This window comes from Equus caballus, chromosome 18, assembly GCF_041296265.1.
Source record: "Equus caballus isolate H_3958 breed thoroughbred chromosome 18, TB-T2T, whole genome shotgun sequence".
Classification (NCBI taxonomy): domain Eukaryota; kingdom Metazoa; phylum Chordata; class Mammalia; order Perissodactyla; family Equidae; genus Equus; species Equus caballus.
This window is the reverse complement of record NC_091701.1, coordinates 32,093,073-32,109,471: the sequence shown is the minus strand read 5'-3', so window position 1 is coordinate 32,109,471 and position 16,399 is coordinate 32,093,073. Positions and strand designations below refer to the sequence as shown.

Here is a 16,399-nt window from a genome sequence, read left to right as displayed (position 1 = left end):
AAATCAAGGGCCCATATCGGTTGAAACTTAGTTGAGATAGATGAGAACTGAATGTTTTGCATTGTACTACCAGGCATAAATTGTGAAAAGCAAACTTCAATATTACCTGCTTTCATGGAAGCCTGAAAAGGGTTATTTGAGGTCAAGGGGCACAAACATTTAAGGAGAAATGTTTCATGGGAGTATTTCTGAACCAGCTACAGGCTAGAGTAGAGTAACAAGTTAACCAATTCATATCTCAATTCCTCTAGCCCACTTTCAAGACCCTCCACACCCTTCCTGTCCATTCTAATCTGATCACCTCACTGCTCCTCTATACTCAGGCCTCCTAAACAAGGCTTGCACACTTCCCTCCCTTGAACACAAGTGATCACCTTGAATATTTTTTCTCCCATGTGAAAATTCTTATCCCATCCTCCTTTTCTCTTTATCTCCTTCTGTATTCTCTGAGTTTCATACCATGAGTATGTCCTAATTTATCATTTTTTAAAAGTTTGTGATTTAATGAGAGTTACAGGTAACTTTTTCACAAACCAATTAGTTTCTTAAATAAATGGTATTCAACATGATAATTAAGGCACCACAAAGAGTGACTAAACCTATGCAACAGAGGGTAGTACTTTGTATTCAAAGCAGATTTTGTAAGAAAGGAAATGTGTCATGTCTTTTGTAGAACAAAGACACCCAGGAAGGGGCCCACAGTGCTCCTTTCCTCTTTCCACCTGGCCCAGAGATCTTCCTATTGCCTTTCTGTTTGTTTACCTTACTCTAGTTCCCATCTCACAGCCCTGGGTTCGCTAGTGATGCCTGCAGGATGATGAGCCTGGCGGGGGGTGGGGATGGGGGGGCAACCTCAGAACTAAAGAGCCTGCTGATCCCTGGAGGACACATAACCATCAAAACAGGAAGTCACCTCTTTCAAGTGGTGCTACCACATCTCCCAGGTGGATGGATTCCTACCAGATGTCCCAGCTCATCTTGCAAAATGTATCCTATGTTTGATGCTGTTAGGACAGAGACGGTCTGAAGCTCATCGAATGCAAGAGCAGAAAAAATTATATCTGAGCATATGAGGAGAGCCCTGAATTAAACCCAAGTGTAAATCACCACCGCCAATCAATTTCTCTGATGGATGCTGGGGGTGGAGTGCAGCAACCCTTCCGAGGCCTTCCTTCCTCTATATAGCCCAGGACACTCCCCACCCCCCAGCCCAACCCTGGAAGCACCCACTGACAGCAATATTCCAAAATAAAGCAGACCACTAAATAGTTATACTTTTAGTTTAAAATTCATATAAATCAGAGGCAACACCTGGAACAAAACCCAAGACACATGAATCCCAGACCACAGCTCTATAAATCACCTTCTCAAATGATTAATCTCCTTTACTTCAAAATGAATTCACTGCCAAATGGGACACTCACATATCCCCAGAGGCCATGGGAATTGGTAGACTCCTATAGAAAGCAACAATATTTAATAGGATCCATTAAAATGTTCACAGCATTGAGTCTAGGAAATCCACTTCTGGAGAACATTCTCTAGAAATAACCCAACAAAAGAAAACAGGTCTGTGCACGCAGATGGTCACTAAACCATCACCCAGAATAAGGGGAACCTGGAGATCTGAACACCAACACCAGTGAGATGGGTTAGCAAATTGTGACCTATCAGCCCAACGGACACAGAAGTCACCGTTGAAAATTATATCCATGAAGATAACACACAACATGGAAAACCATTTATGGAGTAAGCTTAGGTAAAAAGAGGTAAAAAAAAAAAAAAGGCAGAACTGTATATCTATGGTTGAAAATACATTTCTTGAAATGTTAAGTGTCAACCAAGAGAGGAAAAAGGAGGATATAAAAATTAAAATGGATGATGTAGGATGGTGAGATTACGGCTGGTTTTGTTGCTGCCGTGCTTTCCTCTTACCATCACAGCATTTTCGCCGTTTACAAAGGAGGGAAAATCAATTCTGCACCAATCCAGACCACCAGGGACATGAGTGGGGGTGGGAAAGAGAGGTTTTCCAGCGCAGAACCAACTCCTTCTCCAAAGAGCTGTGTGGCCTTCACCTGCAAGGTGACCTCCCCCACACAGATACCAGGACAAAGAAAAGGCACCTGTGAGCGACAAAGGCAGCGTTTCCTTGGTTTCCTACAGCAGTGCTGTCTCGCACTGGCGGTCCTCCTCAAGGGTGCTTTTGTTCCACAGGGTGTGCTAAAGAGAATGCATTTCCAGGACAAGAGGTTTCCTGATTCCTAGCAATCACCGCGGCATCCCCGGAAATTAAAACCGGGGCTGGGGGAGGCCGACTGAGCAGCACGGCCCCACAGCGGGCAGGGGTGAAGCCTGCAGGCCTGTCCTGTCCCCAGGCCAGCTGCTGTGGGAGCCAGGGAGCAGGGTGGCATCATGACATTTTTCAAAGACATCGCGCCGTGTCACCTCTTGGTGTTCTCAATGTTACCCACTACAAATGCATCACAAACCTGCTGCCACCAATGGCTGGTACTTAATTATAGCAGGACGTGTGGGCCGTTCCTCCCGGGAGCTCCTGGCTGCAATCCTCAATGTCACAATACTTGTGAGAGAGTGGGAAGTGATGGGAGAGAGATGGACCAGGCTACAGTACACATCCCTTCTCAAATCTTTTCTCAACAATATTCAACAGGAAACCTGTAAAGCAGCTAGGTAGAATTGCAAAGTAACTGAAGATAAAGCAGCAAATTTTACATTTGAAAAGCAGATTCCTACCCCAGCTTCAAGGTAAGTATCAGATGGTCCCTCTGCCTGGGGTTTCCCTGAACACAACCGCATGTGCTTTCTCTCTTTTTAACTCCACCAGGGCTCTGTTTCCTCTTCTCTTTGGACACTCGTATCACCGTAATTTTTTTCTTTTACTTCCTTTCTCCTCTCAAATTAGATTTATGGTTTTTGATGGCAAGGATTTTGTCTTGTCTTATCATAGTAAGTCCACAATGCTTAGCACTGAGCTTGGCACACAGCAGACCCTCAATATGCCAAAGCGGAACTGAAATTAATAAGTAAATGCAAAAACAATCAGAATGTCGGCATCTAAATGTTAGAGCAGGGCCGTCCCACAGAAATATAATGCCAGCCAAAAATGCAAGCCACACGTGTAACTTTAAATTTTCTAGTAGTCACATTAGAAAGAGTAAAAAGAGAAAGGAGAAATTCATTTTACTAATGTTATTTAACCCAATTATCCAAAATATTATTTCAACATGTAACGAATACAAAAAATTTAGACAGTTTACATTCCCTTTTTTGTACTAAGTCTTCAAACACCAGTGTGTGTTTCACATCTGCTGCACATCCTGATTTGGCCAGGCCACATCGAAAGTGTGTAACAGTCACATGAGGCTAGTGGCTATCACACCGGACAGCACAGTGCCGCAGTGAAGCCCCCAAAACTCCACAGAGCATAAAACACCTCTTATAAAACGAAACATTTTTCATAGTAATAAAGAACTCATTTGATTTCAAGTTTTCCATTAATCAGTATGTTTCCTCTTTAAATTTGTTTTTAATAGAACCAAGGAGGTAATACTTGCATATTTTACCCCTTTGGGCTCTTCTGGATAAATGTCTGGACCAGAAAATATTGTTTAAAATAGATCCTCAAGCCAATCTTTATCAAGAGCCATATTAATTAAGGAACATTTAACAAACGCATGAGCAAGCAAGTGTTGTTACTCCAGGATATAGTACTTTGGGTGTTTTTTTCCCACTTGTTTAAGCAGATAATTAGTAGGCTGTCTTGTTTAGTAATTATTACTGAAGAGCTAAACACTTCCCTTCTAAAGTCTACTTTTCACAAATATTATATAAACAAACTATTATAGTTAGGGGGAGGTTTTGATGCTATCATGATGACACTAGTACCAGCGACCCAAGAATCCCAGAAGCTTCTCCTAACAGACAGCACCCTCCTCCTCGCTGGATGGGCGAGTTTGCTCTACACAGGAATAGTGACATAGCAGGTATGCAAGCACGAGCTGGGTAGGGCGCCAGCACCCATCATCCTAAGACCAAACCCGGCCAAAGGCTCAAGTGAGGACACTTCTGTGGTCTTTCTACTCTCCTCCCCTCACCACACCACCATCCCGCAGCCCACTCTCCTCTGAACCTGACACCAGCCCACATGGGCCTGAATCTGTGGACACAGAATGACTTACCCATTGAGCAGCAAGCAGAGAGGAGATGGAAAAACAGCCCCTGGAAGCTGCCCAGGAAGCCAGACCCTGATGAGGCCAGACGCAGGAAGGAACTGACAGTCTCACGTGGGATCCTGCCCACCCATAACCAGGACCAACAGAGGTTTGGACACTGACCAATCAGATTGGCATTTGTTCCTCTCTGTGGGGCAGAAGGCGGCCATGAAAGAGAAACAGAAGTCCCTTCCCCCAAGACTATCCACAGTTTCTGATGTCAGATGGAGTTGTTATTTACCCAGGTTCCCAGATGACAATCAATAATCTCTGAGGACTGAAGTGCCAGACAGTTCGTTCAAAAAAACCTATGATATAACCTCCTCAGAGAATGGAAGCAGACTGCTTCTCATTTCCTCATGAGGCAAAATGAGACCTGGAAATGGGAGAGATCGCTCTATGAGAGAGCCTGGGAAAGGAAGAGTCCCTGGAATTTGTCAATCCCGAATTGTGTAACCAAGTTCTGTAAATCAAATGCTTCTAAAATAATATTATTGATCTGCAGCTCTTCCAACCATAACCTGCAATCAAGGAAATTAAAGCATAAGTTACTGAGATTTGTTTTTTGTTTGCACTTTTTCTCCAATCACATCTCCCTTCAAAAGTTTTTGTTTTGTTTTGTTTTTAATGAGAAAAGGAGTAAGAAACATAAAAAGAGAACCACAAACCTTCCTCCTTAAAGTACTGTGTTGCACTGAATTCTGTTCTCACCTATGTTTTCCCTTTGGCTCTGTGGATTTATTTTCCAGTGTTCAATTCACATCAAGAATGGGTATTCATTGACTGGAAAGGAAATAAATACTAATAGCCCTAGACACACCTAAAAGAAATGCTATAAATGTAGTGGCACCGATCTAATAAGGGTGGTATGAGCTTGGAATGCAAACGAGTGATACCCCTGCCTGCTTTCCTGATATTTACACAAGACCTAAAACAAGGGGAAGCAGCAGCGGAAAAAAGCTATAAAGCATGAAGCTCTTTAAATAGCTTTTCTGGGTGACACTACAATGCCGGCATTGGTTTATTATAAAGGAGAACTAGGACGTGACCAGTGTTAAGGGAGATGGGCTGGAAATCTTGATCAGCCCTGATTGCTCTGTGTGTTTCTATTGCCACACATGACTCTAGAGAGAAAGCCTCCCTCTTGTTTCAAGGTCAGTATGTACGAGCGTTTCTTTTTCTCCTCACTTGTAATCAACAGTACCTAGTGTTCTGATTTGAGCAAGCCAAATGGAAGAGAAATTTATGAAGCAATGCAGGGAACTGGGCTATTGGACATTAAGGAATTGTTCATATTTTAGTTGTGAGAATGTTACTGTCATTTTAAGAGTCCTGATCTTTTAGAGATACATGTTGAAGTTTAGGGATAAAATGATGTGAGATATGAGATTTCATTTTAAAACAATCGAGTGATTTTGGGGGGAAAGGTTAGGGGAGTATAGAAAAGATAAGACAGGCCCATTCATTGATGATGGTTAAAACTGGTTGATGGGTTCATGCAGGTACATTTTGTTATTCTTTCTACTTTGGTGTATGTTTGAAATTTTATATAATAAGTTTCCAAAAAGAGTAGCTAGTAATCAAGGGGGAAGGGGGAAAACAGCTCTTTCTAGGGCTTCTTTGAGAGGGCTATTTTATCCCTTCTCAACTCACCATTGCCCAGGAGATATCACCAGCCATTCAATGTTAGCACCAAGAAAAAAGGCGCATCCATCCCATTTTTCTTTAAGACTATAATCGTGGCCTCCATCTCTCTCTGCCTCAAGAGAGAGATTTAGCTTTTGATCACCTCCAAGAAACAACATCCTTAAGGATATTAAAACTGACAAGAGACAGCCTACAAAATCCTATGGTTTACATTAAAAGTCTGAAGGCATTGCTGTGTCCTGGATCTGTGGGTTAACAGTGCATGAAGAAGCACACACTCTTGGTGAGAATTAAATTTAGCTCAGGTATACAGGGGTGCCTTATGAGAGAGACAAACTGGCAGTGATTCCGTGAGGTGGGCAGAGAAGTGAGCATACAAAACAGAAGATAATGCGCCGTCTTCTAAATTGCTCCCCCTCAAAAACTAGGGATACCTTAGAATCATCTGTATCCTTTCACCCAGCAATCCTGATGCTAGGAATGTATTCTAACAAAATAATTGGGCAAGGGCACAAAGACGTGTGCACCAATATTTATCACACCTTTGTTTATAACAGGAAAAAAAAACCAACAGAAAAACCCAAACGTCTATTAATAGCAAATGGTTAAAATATTGATTAGACATACGATGGAATTATATGCAAACTTTAAAAATGCTGATGTCTGAGGTATGCCATTAAGTAAAATAGTGGGTTTCAAAATAGATTGTATAAAATCATATCTTTGTTTTAAAACAAGGTATGTTTTTTTATAGGTTAGAAAAGAGCTGGAATATACAATAAAGTTATCAATGGTGTTTTCTGGTTCATAAAATTAAAAGTGATTTTTACCTTCTTCTTCATGCGTTTCTGCATGGTCTGAATTTTTTTTCAATGGACCTGGACTATATTAGGACCCCTGAAAAAGCTATTTCTTTTAAGAAAACAACAACAATAAAACCCTGAAGATGTCCAAAATAGGAGAGATGAGTGATCAGAGCTGGACAGAGGTCAAGATAATAATCCAAGCAAATAACCCCAGGCTCCAACATCTGACAGCCCAGGTGGGTCAGCCTTCTTCCATTTCTTTCAAAAGACATCTTGTACTGAGCAACTGCCCCGATCTGGGCACTCTTCCAGGACTTGAAGATGGAAATAAATAGCACACATTTCCTGACCTCAAAGGGTTATCAGTCTAATTGGAGGAAAGGACATATATACCCAAATAAATGAAATGCAGTACTAGGGGAGGCCAGGCGGGAGTTGTGACTGGCACATGGTGTGCACAGGAGGAAGTGTCCAACCTGGCCAAGGGGGAGGGGGAGAGGGGCTGGCCAGAAAAAGTTTCAGAGAAGGCACCATGGGATGAGATCCTCAAGTCAAGTGGATGTTTACCATGCAAGTACGCTTGGAGGACAGTCACCCAGGCACGTGGAATGAGAGCAGCTGGGGGGAGACGGACGAGCACTGAGCAGCCTAACCTTTTGGGAGAATGGGTGCGCCGTAGGAACACAGGGTAAGGGGGTAAGGTTAGGAAGGTAGGCAGGCCCACCTTTATGTATGCATGTCCTTAAGCATGGAGGGCCTCAAATGCCCCATTGAAGCATCTGGGTTCCAACTGACAAAGACCCTCTCTCTGACCACACTTTAGTCAGGCTCCTCTGAAGCCCTCTTCTTGACTGGGCCTCAACCTTGGACTTCCATGTCTGTCCCTGCAGAGTCCAGTGTTAGCAAGAATCCTGCTAAGGCAGTTTAGAGAGAATCCCTCCCACCCTCAATATCTCATCACCCTCGATACCTCAACACTGCTATCTTCTTACCTTGATATCTGGTTAGGCCAGTTTATCAAGAATTCCCCCTACCCTTGACGTCACCCCCTAGTGATTGTCTACCCACCGACCCCCCCAATCTGCTCCACTTGTATTTAGAGTTGAACCCGATTTCTCTCCCCCATTGCAATTGTTTTGATACCTACCACAAGTCTTCCCAACTCTTCACAAGTGTCAGAGTAATTTTTTCTTTAACTCAACCTGAGGGCACCAGGGAACCTCTGAAGGTTCTGGGCTTTCCCCAGATTAGTCAGTCTGACAACAGCGCAGAGAAATAACCACCAGTGGGTCTTACAATAGCATACATTTTCAGAATACCTGCTAAATGCTAGGCACTGTGCTCAGCACTCTCCATGCATTAGCTGGTGTAAACATCAGAGCGACTCTACAGGTGAAGAGTGTTATTATCCCTATTTCACAGGCCAGGATACTGAAACTTAGTGGGTTTAGCAACTGGTCCAATTTCATACAGCCAAGGAGTAGCAGAGCTGGGAATGCATCCTGGGCTGACTCACATCCAGGTTTGGTGCTGGGGAGATACTATGATGAATCCAAACTCCATTTTCTCCCAAGCTCTCTGGAATATTTGCAAATAACCACAAACTCAACAATTCAATTCCTACTATAAGGAACTTGGTTGATGTGCAGCAAATAGGTTAAAGGAGGAGCTTTCTCAGTCACAAAAATAGAGACTTTAGTGAAAATGAAAGAGAAGAGCTGAGAATGGAGAATATTGTCATTAAATAGGGGAGCTCGGCCAAAGAAGCCCAGGTGGAGGCAGAGGGAAATCCCCAGCAACACCCAAGTTATTTAAGGAAAAGCAGAAATTGGCATTTATGGAGTCTTGATTCCAGGCATGGAACAGGGGAGAAAGAAACCTTCCAATCAAGATACTTACTAAGCAACTGCACAACTACAGTAAAGGAGACAATTTAAAAAACAGCTCTTGCCCCTTAAGAAGCTTATAATTTGCACAAACACACACACACACACACATGCAATCTTATACACGATCATTGCAGATTAAAAGGAACAACTGATATAGTCTATAAGTAAATGGAACATGAGCTCTGCCTTCATGGATGGATAGGAATTCCACAAATAAGCCAGAAAGAGTGGCTATTCCAAGTAGGAAAATGGGGTGAACAAATGCCTAAGAAATGGGGATGCAACAAAGGTTTTCAGGAAACAGACAGAGCTAAGGGCAGTAATTTTGGGGAGCAAAGCAAATTCTGAAAATGGGGAAAATTACAAGGGGAATGAGAAATATGGGAGCTAATTAACATTTATTATTTTCTCTGTGCCAGATGCAGTTTCAACCATTCCATTTTTATTTCATCCTAACGACCCTGTGAGATAAGCAATTATCTCCACTTTAAATATGAGCAAACTGAGGCCCAAAAAAGCTAAGCAACTTGAAAAAAGCCCCACAGCTAGCTAGTGAATCTACACTCAGTTCTGTCTGACTCTCCCTGCTGCCTCTAACAACCCCATTCATTTATGTACTACCAGCTGTGTCCTCACCATGAACAATGAGTGGCCTCCAGTGGCACATGCTGTTTTCTTGCCTTCACTCCTTCCAGGGTTTCAGAGGGTATGTTTACAGGAAACTACTAATTAATTTCCAGGTAATACAAACATCTCTGAACTTAGGACACAGAGGAATAAAGGACCCATATATCTTGACACTACTAGACACTACTATTAGTATTCACTTAGACAAAGGGACTGAATAAGCTCTTTAAAACTCTGGCTTAAAATGTTCCTGCTTTTAGGTGGGAATGCAAAATTGTACAACCACTTTGGAAAACTGTTTGGCAGTTTCTTAGAGTTAAACATTTGGTTATTATGTGACCTAGCAATCCCCTCCTGGGTATTTATCCAAGAGAAATAAAAATCTATACTCACACAAAAGTTTATAGCAGGCTTATTCATAATCACCCCAAACTGGAAACGACCCAAATGTCCTTCAACAGGTGAGTGGGTAAACAAACTGTGGGATACCTATATAATAGAATATCACTAAGCAATAAAAAGGAATGAACTATTGATACATGTGACAACAACATAAAGCTCAAGAGTTATTAAGTGAAAGACTCAAAAAGATACTTAATGTATTACTCCACTTTCGTGACAATCTGGAAAAGGCAAAATTATAGAGAGGAAGAACAAATAAGTGGTTGCCAGGGATTAAGAGAGGGAAAAGGTTTGACCACAGAGAGGTGAGAGGTGTTATGACAGCTTTTTTTTTTTTTGAGCGATGAACTGTTTTGCATCTTGATTATGGTTGTATGTGTGGGAGGCAGAATAATGGCCCCAAAATATGTTCACACTCTAATCCCTGGTATCTGTGACTATGCTAATGTTACAGAGTAAAAGAGACTTTGCAGATAGAATTAAAGTTGCTAATTAGCTGACTTTAAAATAGGGCGATTATCCCAGATTATCTAGGCACCCTCAATGTAATCACATATGCCCTTAAAAGTGGAAGAGGGAGGGGCTGGCCCAGTGGTGTAGTAGTTAAGTTCACATGTTCCAATTCAGCGAGTTCGTGCAATTGGATCCCAGGTGCAGACCTACACACTGCTCATCAAGCCATGCTGTGGCAGCATCCCACACACAAAATAGAGGAAGACTGGCACAGATGTTAGCTCAGGGCCAATCTTCCTCACTTAAAAAAAACAAACAAAAAAGGAAGAGGGAGGCAGAAGAGTGAGTGAGTGAGATACGCCATGTTAGAAGGGGCAGGAGAGATTTGAAGCATGAGAGGACTCAACGTGTTGCTGGCTTTAAAGATGGAGGAAGGGGTCCATATGCCTAGAACCTGAGAGTGGCCTCTGGAAGCTAACAACAGCCTGGGCTCACAGCCAGCAGGGAAATGGGGACCTCAGTCCTACAACCACAAAGAACTGAATTCTGCCACCAACCTGAAGAAGCAAAGAAATGGATATTCCTCTAGACCCTCCAGAAAAGAGCATGGCCCTGTGAACACCTTGGTTTTGGCTTTATGAGACTCTGAACAGAGAAATCAGTCGAGCTGATGGACTTCTGACCTATGGAAACTGTACATAATAAACTTGTAGAGTTTGAAGCCTCTAAATTTGTGGCAATTTGTTACAGCAGCAATAGAAAACTAATACAGCATAGTTACACAACTCTATGTATTTGCCAAACTTCCTATGATGGAATTCTGTATCAAAAAAAGTGATTTTACTGTATACAAATTTCAAAAGAAAAATTTTAAATGTTCTTGCTTTTAAAGACCATTACTGTGGACAAAAAGAAAAGTTCTAGCCATATTCTTTCACTTCCTTAGCACTTAACCTCCACAATGATGACCCAGGCTTGGAATTTGGTCTCTGTCCCAGCCCCCACCTTCCTGGTCCATCCACTGCCCAGAACTAATCTAAGTGCCTGCAGACTGAGGCCGCTTTCCATGCCACTGCCCAGCTCAGGGTTTGCGGCTAATGTCTTGCCTTAGCTCCCAAATAGGTTGGAACTTACGTTGCCTCAGGAAGAAGCACCCATCTTTAGCAAGACCTGCTTTCCCAGGACTACGAACAAGAGGAAAGCCCAAAATGAGTGTGAAAGTCCATTTCAAAGAACCTTACTGGGAACTCTCCAAGACAGAGAGTTTCCATCGATACAGATGCATCACCACCAATAGGCAGAGCCCAAAGTAATGGATGACTCACCAGGATTTTTAGCAGCTATGGAGGAGTACTCCAAGAAATGCTATAAATCCATTATTTTTCTCTGAAGAATTAATGTAGAGTCCCTTTTCTAGTCAGTAAGCCATCCCCACCCTCCACTTTTAAGTCACCAACAATGTCATTAGCTCTCCTAATTTTTAACTAAGCTGAATGCAGTTCTTTCCCAATCTTCTTATAGCATTTAAATATAGTACATACTATCTTACCAGGCCTGCTCAAAGGAATAGCATTTCTCTTTAAAATTGTTTTTTAACTACTCCCCACAGCCAACAGCCAATTAAAAGTTCATAAAATAAGTTAAATATACCAAAGTAAAGATTTCTAGACTCAACAAAGAGATCAATAAATATTAAGTGCCTTCTATGGCCAAGGTCCCAGGAAGGACGAAGAAGCAAAACATGGATGGTCTTTGTCTCTACACCATGGCTTACAATGTCACAGACATATGGTCAAAGCTAACAATAATTGAAAGCCAAATAATTATGAGATCATACATAAAACAAATGCTACAGGAGTCCCTAGTGGGAGAGACCGTGGCGAGGGTGATCAGGGAAAGAAAGCTTGGCACAGGAGATGAAAAATTACAAGAATGATAGAGAGGATTTCTCCAAGACAGGACATTTTCTTAAAAAGAGAAATCTACAAACTCTACCTACAAAATCCCCTTCTTAGCATAGATCTCCATAACAACTGAACAGGACTTTAAAGAAAAAAAAAAATCAGCCCAGTTTCAAAACCAAAAAGAATTTCTGGGATTCTGAATTTGGGCTAACTCCACCGAAATTCATTTCTTACTTGTCTCTGTTGCGAGTGAAGGTGACTGACATTTCTGGATGGTTCTAGGTTTCTTTGATCATCCCTAGAATTCTGCGCCCCAGCAAGGAGAGAAGGGAGAGCCCACCTTAGATAGTCTCCACCTGCCTCTACAGTTCTGCCACTGAGCCATGTGGGCTGGTTCCAACTGAACTGACTTGGGAGCCATTCTACTCAGCTTATAAAGCATGATACAGGCTGCCAGAACTGTCATTTCCTTTAGTTACACATTATTAACTAGGAATGGGAAGGGTCCTTGCACATGCCAACCCAAGTCCGAACACTCTTCAGCATCTGGCAGTCTTCCATCCTGTACGCACACTCACCAAAAGACATGTAAAAGAATGTTCATAACAGCTCCGTCCGTATTAGCCTAGAAACGGAAATGACCCAAATATCTACCAACAGTTGAGGGATAAATAAATTGTGGTATATTCACACAATGGGATACTACAGAACAATGATGGTAAACTGCGGCTACACACCACAACGTGGATGTACTTGACAAGCATAATGTGGAGTACAAGAAGCCACACACAAAGGCGAACATACCGTATGGTTTTACGCATATAAAGTGTTTTTAAAAATCAAGCAAAACTAATCTATGACATTAGAAGTCAGAATAGTGGTTACCCTGAAGCAGGCGGAACAAGAGACTGGGAGGCACACCAGGGGGACTTCTCGGGTCCTGAAATGTCTGTTTCTTGGTCTGAGAGGTGATTACAAGGAAGTGTTTACTTTATAAAAACGGACCAAGCTGTACACTTATGATAATACTTTTCTATATGAATGCTTTATTTCAATAAAAATTTATCAAAGAAAACTGAAAATTGTTGTATTAAAGGATTATAGTAAGATGAGCAAAGATTTCACTTTACAGCTGAAGAGCGACATGTGTATTCACATCCACAATTTTTTGTTTAAATTATTTTTTATGATGACTTTGTTTCCACTTATTTAGTCAACAACATATGCACATTTAGATGGGAAATAAATTACTCAGTAACGTAATAATATTAAAGAAGGATAACCCTAAGTTAAGGATCTCTGCCTTGCACACAGATCAAAAAGGACGACTTACTACTCCACATCATTAGTCCTGGTATATCACTGTTAGAAGACGGAGAAAGAGGAGGAGGAAGAGGAATAGGGAGAAGAAGAGGAAGAGGAGAAAGAAGAAGAAGAGGAAGAAGAAGAAGAAACTTCTCTAGCCTTTTCTTTAAAACCCCTAGAAAAAAAAAAAAGGATCACAGAACAAATTCTAGTCCTGCACAATTATTTGTTTAAAAATTGTTACAAGGCAAGGGGCAGGGACTAGATGTCCCCAGTAACTCCCACTGTATCTAAACCACAGGCTGGTTTAGGAAATAGCAAATCAGACTGTCTGCTGATCCCAGCTGAGAGGTGTAGCCCAAACAAGCTACTATCTGCCCCATGTACTGGCCACAGATATGTCACTATCTCCTATCTGCCATTAAGCATAGAATTTTCCTCCTCATCAATAATTGTAGCATACATCTCTTCAATTTCACACTAAGCAGAGAAACCCCTCTTTCCTGCCCTCATAGGTCAGCTCTCAAAATGAACGCCCACGTACACAGCATTCAGAGGTGATGGTTTCCTGATGGCTGTGAAAATGGGGAGGGGAAATGGGGTCATCAAAGGGGAGCTGCCTTCCTAAGGGAGGTACAAGATAAAGCCCTCGAGGCCAGAGCCTTGCCTGGGTTCCCCGTGCACGGGGAGCGACAGCCTTCCAGTACAGCTAGCACCTGCTAGTCCCCAGAGCCCTTCGCAGGGACTGCGGCACAACCTTAGCAAAACTGCTAGGGACTGCTGGGGCCAGGAAACCTCAGCCCTTGGGCTTGAGAAAGGCTGCTGGACTCCGGCAGAGACCCTTGGTAAATTGTCACCTGTCAATCACTTGACCTAAATACACCAGCCACTGGGGGAATGGGAGGGAGGGGGACAGTCGGAGCATGCTCAGTGATCGGGATGACATCACTTAATCAATGCTGAGGACGGGAAGGCTGCATCAGCAGCCTCGAGCGGGCTGCCAGGAACGTGTCAGCGGGGATCTGGAGGCTCCCATTAACTCGGTCCCTCCCCACGCGGCTCGCATACAAAGAGGGCACCGTCAGCTACACACGCTGGGGACAGTGGAGGGGGGAGGGGCGGGGGAAGGCTGGTTTATTTCTTTTGACATCTTCCTTTAAGAACTAAAAACCAATGGTATTCCCTTCCCCCACCAGCAACCCGGGCTGAGGCGAGGGAGCCAAGTCGGGGGTGGGGAAAGGTGGGAAGGGAGATCAAGAGGGAGGGGGGCCCTAGCCACACAAACTAACTTCTGCTCTCGGCACTGAACGGCTATTTGGCTGCGCTCTGGGCCCCCTAGCCCCACTGTGGATGTGAGCATATCGGCTCCTCTCCACCAAGCGCGAAGCACATCCGAGGATCTAGGGACACCCGGTGGGGGATCGCCCCATGGGGGAGGGGTCAGACCCAGGCTCCACTTCCAGAGCAGCCTGGGTTGAGAGGAAGCAGGAGACACAGCAGGCCTCCCAGGGACACCAAGGCCACCAGTGTTCCCCCCACCCCCACTCCTTCCAAGGTGAAACGCCGCGGGGAGCCCTGTCTACACGGCCCAGGGAGCTCCAAGCCGAGACCAGAATTTTTCCTGTACCTTTCTTTTTCTTCTTTTGCCAAGATCTTGGGAAGAAGAGGCAAAGTGCTAGATATATCGAACTGATGCCTGGAATCATTTGTGAGCCGCAGAGCTCATACTTTAAGGGGAGCTTGGGCACCCCGGCTTGAGGGTACCCGGAACACACCACCCACGCGGCGTGGCCAGGGCTGGGAACAATAGACCCACTCGGGCCCCCACCCCGCGAACAATGGCGGCGCCGAACCCTTCCTCGCCCCCCACCCCCACCCCCACCCTCACCACTTGGGGCCCACCTCGCGGTCCCCAGTTGCCCCTCCACCCGTCCGGGAGGGAACTATAGGGCGGGGGGGGGGGGGGGGTCTCTCGTCAAGTCCACTAGAGCAGGTAGCCCGGCAGGGACGTCCGAAGGGGCGGCCCGAGCATCTCTGCTCGGTCTGGGGCGTCGGGGCGCAGGGCTGGGGCGCGAAGCTGGAGGGGAGGCCAGACGCCCCGGTCACTTACCCCGATCACCACAGTCTCATCGCCTTTAAATTTGGGGATGAATTTGTCCCCGCGGAGGATCTCCGCTTCGTTGAGGGGCCGGAACCGGCACATCACTTTGATGCTGCATTCGGCTGGATCCGCCATCTCGGCCGGAGGCAGGGAGAGGGCGCGGGGATGGGTGGGGGGCCGGGGCTCGGCACGACGAGGGAGGAGGCCGCGAACCGCACCGCCCTCGGCGAGGCCGCCTCCTGCAGCCTCCAGCTAAGCTTCTCAGCAGGTCATCGCGAACTCGGCGGGCTGGGCAGCTCCGGCCGCTCCGAGACCGGGTAGGTGGGCAGTCTGTCAGCCTCCGGCCCCGCCGGCTGCAGACCTGCCTCCCCTGCCCTGCCCTGGCCCCGCGCTGCGCCCCGGGCCCACCTGCCCGCGACCACGCGGCGGGCGAATGAGGCGATGCGCCCGGAGCGAGCCTCGCCCGGCTCAGACCTCCCGGGCTCCTGCGCGCTCAGCCATCCTGCATCAGCACCAGCGCGCCCGGCCGCCTCCCCGGCCCGCCCCTCCCCTCCGCCTCGCCCTCCCCCGGCCCGCCCCGGGACGGTGACGTCACTGCGGCGATCCGCCCCGCCTCGCCCTGGCTCCGAGCGCGGCGCCTCCCGGGACTTGTAGTCACTCCACCTACAGGTGGACGGACAAGGATGCTTGGAACTGGTTTTCGGGGACAGTGGTGGTACCTCGGCTGCCACCTCCGAGAGCCTGCAGGTCTGGTCTGGCTGCCCAAACCAAGAACAAGGGTGGAGGTCATATCCAGTATTCCCGGTTAAAATCCGTGTAAATAAGCAGGTCTATATCATCTCTTTATATTTTTTCATGAACCTAAAAAGAGAATCCGTATTTAAGACAGTTCCAAACGAACAGTTATGGAGCATTTTCTCTTTGCTGAACAGTTTTGTTAGAGTTGTGAGGAAACTAGGGGGGAAATGAGATTTGCGTGCATATTTGAAGTCAGTTATTCCCGAAAGTGCCTGAACATAGTTCATAACAT

General features: G+C 45.1%; 1 protein-coding gene across 2 annotated transcripts in view; it reads right to left on the bottom strand.

The window, feature by feature from the left end:
• KIF5C (kinesin family member 5C) overlaps positions 1-15,932 on the bottom strand; it is a 146,780-nt gene extending 130,848 nt beyond the window's left edge. The window contains exon 1 of one of the 2 annotated variants that reach the window (XM_023622853.2): positions 15,379-15,932. In XM_023622853.2, coding sequence (XP_023478621.1) covers positions 15,379-15,504 — 126 coding nt within the window. In that variant the 5' untranslated portion in view covers positions 15,505-15,932. The remainder of the gene's footprint in view (positions 1-15,378) is intronic. The other variant, XM_023622854.2, reaches the window with a different exon arrangement.
• Positions 15,933-16,399: the final 467 nt, after the last annotated feature.